Source organism: Arachis ipaensis, chromosome B02 (genome assembly GCF_000816755.2).
Source record: "Arachis ipaensis cultivar K30076 chromosome B02, Araip1.1, whole genome shotgun sequence".
NCBI classification, from domain to species: domain Eukaryota; kingdom Viridiplantae; phylum Streptophyta; class Magnoliopsida; order Fabales; family Fabaceae; genus Arachis; species Arachis ipaensis.
In genome coordinates, this window is record NC_029786.2 from 4,519,888 (window position 1) to 4,530,992 (window position 11,105).

The 11,105-nt window shown below is 35.8% G+C and overlaps 2 protein-coding genes across 2 annotated transcripts in view; one reads left to right on the plus strand and one right to left on the minus strand.

The window, feature by feature from the left end:
- The window catches only part of LOC107626665 (protein TSS), an 11,949-nt gene extending 2,675 nt beyond the window's left edge, over window positions 1-9,274 (plus strand). Inside the window, exons 6-26 of the mRNA XM_021116797.1 lie at window positions 8-54; window positions 418-485; window positions 596-727; window positions 871-912; window positions 1,049-1,573; window positions 1,670-1,830; window positions 2,413-2,938; window positions 3,038-3,100; window positions 3,198-3,299; window positions 3,664-3,981; window positions 4,314-4,406; window positions 4,626-4,727; window positions 4,846-4,950; window positions 5,038-5,171; window positions 5,266-5,449; window positions 5,591-5,722; window positions 5,924-6,036; window positions 6,225-6,312; window positions 6,470-8,745; window positions 8,855-8,905; window positions 9,022-9,274. Coding sequence (XP_020972456.1) covers window positions 8-54; window positions 418-485; window positions 596-727; window positions 871-912; window positions 1,049-1,573; window positions 1,670-1,830; window positions 2,413-2,938; window positions 3,038-3,100; window positions 3,198-3,299; window positions 3,664-3,981; window positions 4,314-4,406; window positions 4,626-4,727; window positions 4,846-4,950; window positions 5,038-5,171; window positions 5,266-5,449; window positions 5,591-5,722; window positions 5,924-6,036; window positions 6,225-6,312; window positions 6,470-8,590 — 5,056 coding nt within the window. The 3' untranslated portion in view covers window positions 8,591-8,745; window positions 8,855-8,905; window positions 9,022-9,274. The remainder of the gene's footprint in view (window positions 1-7; window positions 55-417; window positions 486-595; window positions 728-870; window positions 913-1,048; window positions 1,574-1,669; window positions 1,831-2,412; window positions 2,939-3,037; window positions 3,101-3,197; window positions 3,300-3,663; window positions 3,982-4,313; window positions 4,407-4,625; window positions 4,728-4,845; window positions 4,951-5,037; window positions 5,172-5,265; window positions 5,450-5,590; window positions 5,723-5,923; window positions 6,037-6,224; window positions 6,313-6,469; window positions 8,746-8,854; window positions 8,906-9,021) is intronic.
- LOC107626666 (cytochrome b561 and DOMON domain-containing protein At3g61750) overlaps window positions 9,215-11,105 on the minus strand; it is a 3,348-nt gene continuing 1,457 nt past the window's right edge. Inside the window, exons 3-4 of the mRNA XM_021115225.1 lie at window positions 10,512-10,804; window positions 9,215-10,010 (exon numbers count right to left, since the gene is read on the minus strand). Coding sequence (XP_020970884.1) covers window positions 9,705-10,010; window positions 10,512-10,804 — 599 coding nt within the window. The 3' untranslated portion in view covers window positions 9,215-9,704. The remainder of the gene's footprint in view (window positions 10,011-10,511; window positions 10,805-11,105) is intronic.

Below are 11,105 nucleotides of genomic sequence, written 5' to 3' on the forward strand. Positions count from 1 at the left end.
TCGGAAGCTTCTACGAGTTCTTCTCTCTCTCACACCTCACTCCTCCCTTCCAATGTAATCTCTCTCTCTCTCTCTCTCTCTCTCTGCATTTTCTCTTTATTTTCACTTTCTGTTAGTTAGTTGTTAGGTTAGTTTCACCTTTTGGAGTTGGTTATTCTGCGTAACTAAGTAAGTAAGTAAATAACTAACTATTCCAGCTGAAACTAACCGAATAACTAACTCTAGTTTTGGCGCGAGCTTTGGTTGACAAATACCTGTATCCATATCGAACACATTTAATTCTTACTTGGAGAACATTCATAGCCACTAATTTGATATTTTGTATGATTTTTTAATTTTTGAAGTGAAAATGAGTGAGTATAGATGTTTTTGGAACTGTGTTGTCATACTGAAGTGAGTGAGTGAAACTGTGTGCAGATATTAAGAGGGCGGCGAGGCGGCGCATGGAGGAGATATTGGAGGAGGATTATCTCTTCTCTCTTGATGTAAAGCTCTCTGATCCTTGAATTTATTGTAGTTGCTATTTTGTTTGTTGTCTGAAAGTGAAATGAGATAATTGAAGTGCATTGGTTCTGTTTTTTTTATTTGTTATCAGGTGAAGCTGTGTAATGGGAAAGTGGTGCACGTTGAAGCTTGCAGGAAGGGTTTTTACAGTGTTGGGAAGCAGCGGATTCTGTGTCACAATCTCGTCGATTTGTTGAGACAGCTCAGCAGAGCTTTTGATAATGTTAGTGTTATACACTCTTTGTTTAAGATAGTCTCACTTGATTTTTTGTTCCGATTGAATTCACTGCAATTTTTGTGGATTATGCCTTGGTAGTTTGGTTTACTCTAATTATAACATTGTAAAGATTTATTTCTCAATTTCAGGCTTATGATGATCTCTTGAAGGCATTTTCAGAACGTAACAAGGTATTCGATGAACTTTTGGTTGTTTCATATTTTATTCATATTGTGCAATTTTCTTTGATTTGTGAGGTGAATCATAGATCATGTTAATGGCTTCTATCATTATTATTAACCTTCTTTATTTGTTATTTGTCTCCAGTTTGGCAATCTTCCCTATGGTTTCAGAGCAAACACATGGCTTGTTCCTCCTGTTTCAGCACAATCACCATCTATTTTCACTCCTCTTCCTGTGGAGGATGAAGCTTGGGGAGGAAATGGTGGTGGTCTAGGAAGGGATGGAAAGTTTGATTTGTTTCCGTGGTCCAATGAGTTTTCGTTTATTGCATCTATGCCTTGCAAGACCGCAGAAGAAAGGCAAGTTCGTGATAGAAAAGCATTCCTTCTGCACAGCTTATTTGTCGATGTTGCAATTTTCAGAGCAATAAAGGCCGTTAAAAATGTAATGGAAGATCCAAATTTTAGCGGCTCAGCTCGAGAAAACGATATTGTTTATTCCGAGAGAATAGGTGACTTGAGTATAAAAGTTGTGAAAGATGGTTCTTTTGCCAACTGTAAGATTGATACTAAAATCGATGGAGTAGATGCGACCGGAGTAAATGAAAAGGATTTAGTAGAGAGAAATCTACTGAAAGGAATCACTGCTGATGAGAACACTGCTGCGCATGTACGAAATTTTTAAACTACCTGTTTGCATTGTCTCTTTAGGTTGCTTCTTTAGTCCTTAAATATAACTGATCAATGTTCCACATTTTATTTGCAGGACATCATCACTTTAGGTGTTATCAATGTAAGATATAGTGGTTATGTTGTTGTTGTGAAAGTTGATGGTGGAGTTAATGAAAACGTGAACCATCAGTCTCAACAAAATATTGACTTCATTGATCAACCAGACGGCGGTGCCAATGCACTCAACATTAACAGGTTCTTGAACTATTCAATGTTTTACAGTTGCAATAATTTACATCTTCACATAATAGTATAATACTAATTGATTCGAATGCATTCCGATTTCATTCTTTTGTATATTACTAGCTGCAATTTCTTTTGTCTCTAAAGCTATACCGACATCAGGATTAAGGTCTCAGAAAGAGATCCATCAGCAGTTTTCATGTTTTTCCTAACTGTGGCATTGTAAAATATTTTTACCTACTTCTATGACTTTTATTTCTTATTTCTCTTCATAAATTCTGCACGAGTTTTTTGTTGTTTGTTTTTGTTCTTTATTATCTTTTTACCTAAAAAGACCATATATGAGGTGGTCAAAAGGAGATCTACCTGTCAACAGTCTCAATATAAACATGATACATGATAGGGCGCAATGGCATCATTTGATCCATATAGCCGACCCCACCTAGTGGGATAAGGCTTTGTTGTTGTTGTATTCTGTTGTAGTTTCCAACTTGCTCAGTTTTACATAAATACTTATTATTTTCCCCTCTCTTGATTGATCCCTCTCTCATTTATCAAGTCATGATAGCACCTTAATTATTCTGTTCTTTGCAGTTTGAGATTACTTCTCCATAATACAACACAATCAGAGAACAATAAACAAATGGCTCACGTGCAAACGCTTGAGCACGAAGAGGTTGGTGCTTCCCATGATTTTGTGGAGAAGCTGATAAAGGAAAGTCTTGCTAAGCTTGATAAAGAGGAAGTGAGTTTGGACAATTTTGTTAGATGGGAACTTGGAGCTTGCTGGATACAACATTTGCAGGACCAAAACAATGCAGAAAAAGATAAGAAACCTTCTTTAGAAAAGGCTAAACATGAGATGAAGGTTGAGGGTCTTGGAAAACCCCTTAAAGCCCTGAAGAACAACAAAAAGAAACCCGATTCAAACAATGCTAATTCAGCATCAGAGAATTCAAAACCCCTAGTTGAATGTGCTAATGGAGAGGTACAAGTTTCTCCATTTGTAGAATCTCAGCATGAAACTACAGCAGCTGAGAATGAGCGAGTGCTGAAGGAGATATTATCTGAAGCAGCCTTTATCCGATTAAAAGAATCAGGGACTGGACTGCACCGCAAGGTACGTCTTGTAACTGTAACAATGATCTCCTTGTTTTTTAAACTGAAATCGAATTATTTTATCCAGTTTCTTACTTTAACCATCTCATGTTTTTTACAGTCTATACAAGAGTTGATTGACTTATCAAAGAAATATTACACGGATGTTGCGCTTCCGAAACTGGTAATAATAGAATTCTGTTTGGTTGATTGTCTGAAGAGCTCTCTAGTCAAGAAGACTTGGAAGATTCATAGTTACTTTTATTAATTATGCAATACAGGTAGCAGATTTTGGCTCACTGGAACTCTCTCCAGTTGATGGTCGCACCCTAACTGATTTTATGCATACTAGGGGTCTTCGAATGCGTTCTCTTGGACAAGTTGTGAGTGCTCTGTACTTATTCCCCATTTTATTCATCAACTTAATTATAAGTCTAAGGGGTCCTTCTTTCTCCTTCCCCTTAGTCGTTATATTTGAGCTTCTAAAAAGTTCTATAGTTGTAATTTATAAATGGAAGTTTAAATATTATATTAACATGCCCACAATCCTATGACTTCAGATAAGTGTTATCTAGTTTATCCGCAATTATTCTCCTTCCCCTTTTTCGTTCTATTGCGTCATGCTTTGGTACTGTCTGCTGCATTTTTTCACAGAAGATTCAGTAATGGATTGTATCTTTGGTTTAGAATCACTTATGGTAGATTTTCCATGTTTTATGATCTTTGCTTATTGCTTGTCTTCTACAGGTAAAGCTTTCTGAGAAATTATCACATGTGCAATCACTTTGCCTTCATGAAATGATAGTTCGTGCTTTCAAGCACATCCTGCAGGCAGTGATTTCTGCTGTTGATGACAAGGGGAAAATAGCAACATCAGTAGCTTGTGCATTGAATTTGCTTCTTGGTGTTCCTGAGAATAGAGAATTAGTTAATTCATCTGAAGTTCATCCTTTAGTTTGGAGATGGCTTGAGGTGTTTTTGAAGAAAAGGTTTAATTGGGATCTTAGCAGCTCGAATTACAAGGATGTGAGGAAGTTTGCAATTTTACGAGGTTTATGTCACAAGGTACTGCTTAAAGATTCAGCTGTAATATATAGAAATTTTTGTTAACATTTAAGAATTAAGAATTAAGATATGCTTTATGTAGGCTTTTTGTTCAAGACTATCTTAAATGTGATTGTTAAACATATATTTTAAATATTTCTAACATATGTTCATATAGATATAGATACATGTAAATACTTAACCGTTTCTTATCTTTTATAGATTGTGGTTCTCCAATTGCTATAACATGACATTTATGTTTCATAGATTGTAGTTTTCCTATTGCTATGATATTGTGTAGATATCTAGAGGCTTGTTTCTCTTTTATTTCTAATAGTTACTGTCTTTGTTAGGTGGGGATTGAGCTTGTCCCAAAGGATTTTGATTTGGATTCTCCAACTCCCTTTCAGAAATCTGATATTGTCAGCTTGGTACCCGTTCATAAGGTAGAGTAAAAGAGAATATATATTTGGATAAAATAAGAATTTCATTAATATAAGGAAGAAGAATACAACTGGATGTGGATAAAAGTTTCCCATTAAGAAGCATGGCAGAAAATATTTATCTATAAAGGATAGCTTTCTGCTATATAATTATATGTTCTCTGACATAATTGTCAATGTTGATTTAATAGAACTGAACTTTGCACTCTATTATCTTTGCAGCAAGCCGCATGCTCATCTGCAGATGGAAGGCAGCTCCTAGAATCATCCAAAACAGCTTTAGACAAGGGAAAGCTTGAGGATGCAGTTACCTTCGGCACAAAGGTATATCTGTCTGTAGACCTTTTGTCCGGAAAACTTTCAGCTTCGGATAAGGTTCATATATACTATAGTTTCATTTTGGTTCTGTTGTGTGACATTTGCTACAATTTGTTGGTGACAGGCTCTTGCCAAGCTTGTAGCAGTTTGCGGTCCTTACCATCGGATGACAGCAGGAGCATACAGCCTTCTTGCTGTAGTTTTATATCATACTGGAGACTTCAATCAGGTCTAATGTCCAATGTTGAACATACTTTTCTTGTTTGAGTATCCAAGTTTACCTTAGTTTCTATAATACTTTTTTCTTTAATTGCAGGCTACAATTTATCAACAAAAAGCTTTGGATATTAATGAGAGAGAATTAGGCCTGGATCATCCAGATACTATGAAGAGTTATGGGGATCTTGCAGTTTTCTATTATAGACTTCAACACACAGAGTTGGCTCTGAAGTATGTTTTGTTGTTGTACAATGTAGTGAAGTGCCTTACAAAAATTATTTGACTTTTAATCTTATAATCGTTTTCTTTTCTGCACTTCTATCAGGTATGTAAAGCGCGCTTTATATCTTTTGCACCTAACTTGTGGCCCATCTCATCCAAACACTGCTGCAACTTACATCAATGTCGCTATGATGGAAGAAGGTCTAGGAAATGTACACATTGCTCTTAGATATCTTCACAAAGCTTTGAAGTGCAACCAAAGATTACTTGGTCCAGATCATATTCAGGTTTTAGTTTAGTCATGTTATTGAATGTACAATGTTTTTTCTTGAATTGTTAGCGCCAATAGTAACCTTTCCTCTTTTATTTGTTTATGTGATCAACCTTTTATTATACTTAACATCTCTATTGAATTTCATTCTCTGCAGACAGCTGCAAGTTATCATGCTATAGCAATAGCTCTCTCTTTAATGGAAGCATATCCATTGAGTGTGCAGCATGAGCAAACAACTTTGCAAATTTTGCGGGCAAAACTTGGCCCTGATGATTTGCGTACGCAGGTATGTTGTTACGCGTAATTTCTTCCTTGTTATGCAAACAGTAATTTGTTGAATCCAAGACTTGTTAAGTGTTAACTTGTATATTGAATTCTTAACAGTTGTCATAGATCATTGTTTGAAGAGAGTATGCCATCAGTTATAAGTAAAAATCATATAAAAATTATACCTGTTTATATTACAGTTCTGTGATAAAATGTGCAGGATGCTGCCGCTTGGCTTGAGTATTTTGAATCCAAGGCATTTGAGCAGCAAGAAGCTGCTCGAAATGGTACACGGAAGCCTGATGCATCAATAGCTAGTAAAGGGCATCTAAGGTATACCATCATTCAACTTTTTCTTATTAAATAATTTTATTAGAATTTGTAACTAATATGAGTAGGATGTGATAGAATCAATAAGGATACAGTTGTTAATAATCGTGAATATCTTGTATTGATATCCATGATAGTTGTATAATAACATCTGTAGATATTCTTTCTTATATTTCGTTGGATTTTTTCAGTGTGTCAGATCTACTTGACTACATTAATCCTAACCAAGATGCCAAAGGAAGAGATGTGGCAGCAAAGAGAAGAAGCCAGATACTAAAGGTACAAAATTCTTAACCTTTATATGGAATCAACTGCAATTTGTTTTCTGGAAACTAACTATAAACCCAAGTATGTGCTGGCTTTTTGCTGATTTGAAAAGGTGAATATAGCATAGTTGATGTATTACTAATGCCCCAAGCATTTTCTAATTTGTCAGGTGAGGGCCAAATCCTACCAGAGCACCGGATCTACGAGTTCTGATGAGTCTTCGAAGGAAACTCCAAAAGAGATTTCAGATGATGAGGTACATGAACCTGAACCTGAAGGTAGGGCAGATTCTGACCCGGGGAGCAACTCTGCATCTTATTCAGAACAGCCTATTTTAGAAAAGATCTCGGATGAAAAGCAGGATATTTCTGGTGAAGTTGTGTCTGAAGTGCATGGTGATGGGGAGGAAGGATGGCAACCAGTTCAAAGGCCAAGATCAGCTGGCTCATATGGTCGTCGTGTGAGGCAGAGACGTGCCACTCTTGGCAAAGTTTATAGTTATCAGAAGAAGAATGTGGAAGCTGGCACAGAATATCCTTTGGTAAGGAGTACTAATCAGAATAGCAGGTATTATTTCTTGAAGAAAAGAACAATTTCACATGGTGTTCATGCTGAAAATCATGCTGTGAATATCTCACAAGGCACTAAATTTGGAAGGAAAGTAGTCAAATCGGTTGCATACAGGGTTAAGTCTACGCCTGCGGCTTCCAAGACCTCCACAAATGTGACAGAAATTGTGGACAAGCCTTTGAGTTCTCATTCAGACTCTGGAACAAGTTCATCTGTGAATGATGCTAATCCGGGAAAGACTTCTCTAGTTAGCCTTGGAAAATCTCCTTCATACAAGGAAGTAGCCTTGGCTCCCCCGGGAACAATTTCCAAGTTCCAAGTCTATAATCCTCAAAGCGAGATTCCTGGTGGCGATGAACATGATCTCTGCAATGAACATGATCTTGGAAATCGTGATGCGGAGGACATTGAAGCCCATAGAAACACTGACTCAAACCTGGAAGAGGTGGATGATACACTTAAAGAGAAGCATGATGATTCACCAGCATATTGCGTAGATGGTTTACAAGATGATACTAAAGTTGCTGAGAAGAAAGAGGAAACCGAAATCATTGATTTTGTGCAAGATAATTGTGAGAATAATGAGGCTCTAGAATCTGGGGATGTAGAGGCTCAAGAAGCATCTGATAATAACATATTGGTTGGGGTAGTGGATGCTCCTGTAGACTCTCACAAACAAGAAACAGATGCAAGCAAATCATCAGGTGGTTTTGACTCGATCGATAATTCAACTCCTGTCTCCCAGGATAGTGAGAATATGAAGTTCAACACATCATCATCAAGTCCAACTCAGAGTCATGCTCAGGGCATTCCATATAAAAAATTATCTGCGTCTGCAGCTCCATTCAACCCATCACCTATCATGGCACGGGCTCCAACAATCGCAATGAATGCAACACTTCCTCCTAGTCCTGGTGCTGTTCCTACTATTGGCCCTTGGCCAGTGAACATGAATGTTCATCATGTTCCTCCAAGTCCTGCTACTGTGCTGCCTCCTCATCATGCATACCCTTCACCACCCCCAACACCAAACATGATGCAACCATTGCCATTTATGTATCCTCCGTATAGTCAACCTCAGTCAGTGCCAACCACCAACTTTCCAGTCACCACGGGTGCTTTTCATGCGAATCATTTTACTTGGCAGTGCAGTCTGAACCCTCCAAATGTATGTAAGTTTGGTCCTGGAGCCATTTGGCCTGTTTGTCAGCCTGTGGAATATCCTCTGCCAGCAGCTATCATTGAACCTCTCCAGGATCACATTTTGGAGCCACAGGTGCAGGGACATGTAACTGAAGTTTCAGGTGTAGTTCTGCCTGAGAGCATTGAAAACATTGGGGAATCCAATAAAGAAGTGAAAGGGTTGACTTCAGAGAGTAGTGAAAGTGAAGTGATTAGTGCTGTTTCGGAAGGTGTTAAAGAAAATGGTAATCCAAATTTTCCTCAAACTGAAAATGCTGGGAACAACCAAAGTCAAAGCATTGGAATAAATGATCATAGTAGCAGCAGTGAAATGAACATGGATGGTGAGAAGACATTCAGCATTTTACTTAGAGGACGAAGAAACCGGAAGCAGACTCTTAGAATGCCGATAAGTTTGCTTACTCGACCCCATGGCTCTCAGTCGTTCAAAGTTAATTATAACCGAATAGTTAGAGGAAGTGATGCTCCCAGGTCAATCAACATCTCTTCTAGTAAAGATTGTACAGCTACTGCTTAACTCGAAGTCCTGTTTGTTACTAATGAAAGGTAGCAGTTATGGTTGATAAATTGCAAAAAGTGATATTATATGGTTGGAGTTCAAGCATTTCCGGAATTCAATTACAAATTGCAGTGTATCAGCTTTATATCGACACTATGCTTTGGAAGTTTTTGGTATGTATTCTACATTCATTACTTTTCTGTTTGTTGATGTTACTATATTTGTTTGAGCTTTGAAGAAACTATGACATTTCCACGATTTAAATTCACGAAATTCATGCAGATGTCTCCTTTTTTAAGATGGAAGACTTGGAGGCTTTTCTTCAATTCAAAGGTATTGTCTCACCTACAAAATCTTTATGCTGATTCAAATTCATCAAATCTTGAACCAATTTTGTTCAAGTTGTTTGGGGAACAGCACTAATGCTGATAATCTTGCTTGGTCTGCAGCTTCATCATAATTGATTTTGGTCGTTTCAGAGATGCCTTCAAGATGAAGATTTTGGTTTAATGTAGTTTAGACAATTTTGATATATTAATTACAGGAACAATTAGACTGTTTCTAATTATTTTTTGGTTACATTATTATCAATGGCACTGGCTCTATTAGTTAATTTTGTTCAACTGTATATACTTTATTTTCTCTCTTTCTTTTTCTTTTTTCCTTCTTTTTTTTTCCTCCCTTTTTTGGTTGACTGGTTTTTGAGTTGTTATAACTGAAATAATGTGAACATATTAATAAAGATAATTATTTTTTAAATACAATAAGCAAAAGGCTGAAACTTATTATTGTATATAGTTTGTTTTCATTGTAAGCATATAGATATGTGCAGCAATGCAGGTAGGTATTTTCTTCACATCATATATCCACTTAATTATGATGCATAAGTTTATATTTGTTTTTAAACATTTAATCTTAGTGATTTCACTAAGCTTTGTACATGTTTATATTGAATTATTGATTTCAAAGTGCCTCAATTACAATGATTAGTACATTTTTTTAATGCAGAAAACTTTGTTTCTGCAAATTGTGAGACTACAACAAACAGTATTGTTGGAATGGCAATGTTTATGCACATGCTCTAAAAAATGAATTAAAATGAAAGTAAAATAAAACAGAAAATATGCTTTCACTAAAGATGAGTTGGAAATGTAGATTTTCCTCTAAAAGGGTCTATTTGGAAGTTTGGAGGCAAAGATTTCATCTCTTGTCTTCTCAAATATGCTAATACTTCAAGAACAATGGCTACAACAACTGTTATACCAAAAAGGAATCCATAGCCTATCTTCCATTCTTTTCCTGCCCCAGCAGCTTGTATTCCCAACACTATGTTCATGGTTGCAAATAACATTGCCAACCTTCCAAACCAATTGTGGTACAAATTCCAGATTCTTCGAATGTTTGAATCCTTGTTTGGTCTCAAAAATAATGCCAATATCTGAAAATTCAAATTGTACTTAGAGTGAGAGATGTAGAATACTTATAGTATTATCTAGGTTAAATTACTTTCAAGCTACTTATAGTTTCACTCAACTTTTTCAGTTAGGATTTTTATACTTTTAAGAGTTTGGAATCGAATTTCTATATTGTATAAAACTCTTTATCATGTCCCTATAATTTCAATGTTTTTAACCAAGTTCACATATTGTACAAAAGTTTTTCAGATAGGTCTCTCTGATTTTAAAAAAAAATTGTGATCAAGCCTTTTAATGGATAATATTGCAACATTTTAAAACTATTTGATTGAAAAAAACATTTATATACTAAAAAGACTTCAATAGAAATGTTTAAATTATAGAAACCTGAATGAAGACTTTTGCGCAATACAAGAACTTGATTATGAACTTCTAAACTACAACAAATTAATTGAAAGTTAAGCGAAATTACATAGATCTTCAGAATAATTAAACCTATTATATATTAAGAGTCGGTGACAAACCTGAAGAATGCTTAGTACAAAGACAAAAATGCCTATGCCTCTGTGAGCTGGTATATGAGCATTCATCTTGGTGTAGAGTTGCAATCCAAGAATGATTGTAACAAGACCAAATGTGAATCCAACAAATTGAATGGCTGCATGAAGATAGAACCACTGAGGATCTTTATGCCTGAAGTATCTAGCAATGATCACCCCCATAGGTAGGATTAGACCCCATCCTATTATACCTACAATTCCATGGTTCTTCCTCATCTGAATCAACTCATTGGATGATGGTAAAGGGCCCTTAGAATCTGATTGAAGTACAAAGTTGATCAACTATCATAAGAAGCTACAAATGTTTCACCAAGTCATATATGTAAAAGAGAAGTAACTAGTTCTTGGATTAATATGAATTTCTACTTTGGTTTGTACTTCTTAAAAGTGATAATTTGAGATTAAATTGGTGGTTAAATTTATTTAAATCTAGCGAACTCAAATTTTGTTTGTTAAGAGAAGGCGAAAAGAAAAAATTTTCAGTTAAATTACTTTAGAAAATCTTATTGTTTTATTCAATTTTCAATAATTTTTTATAGTATAAAAATTTGTAATGAA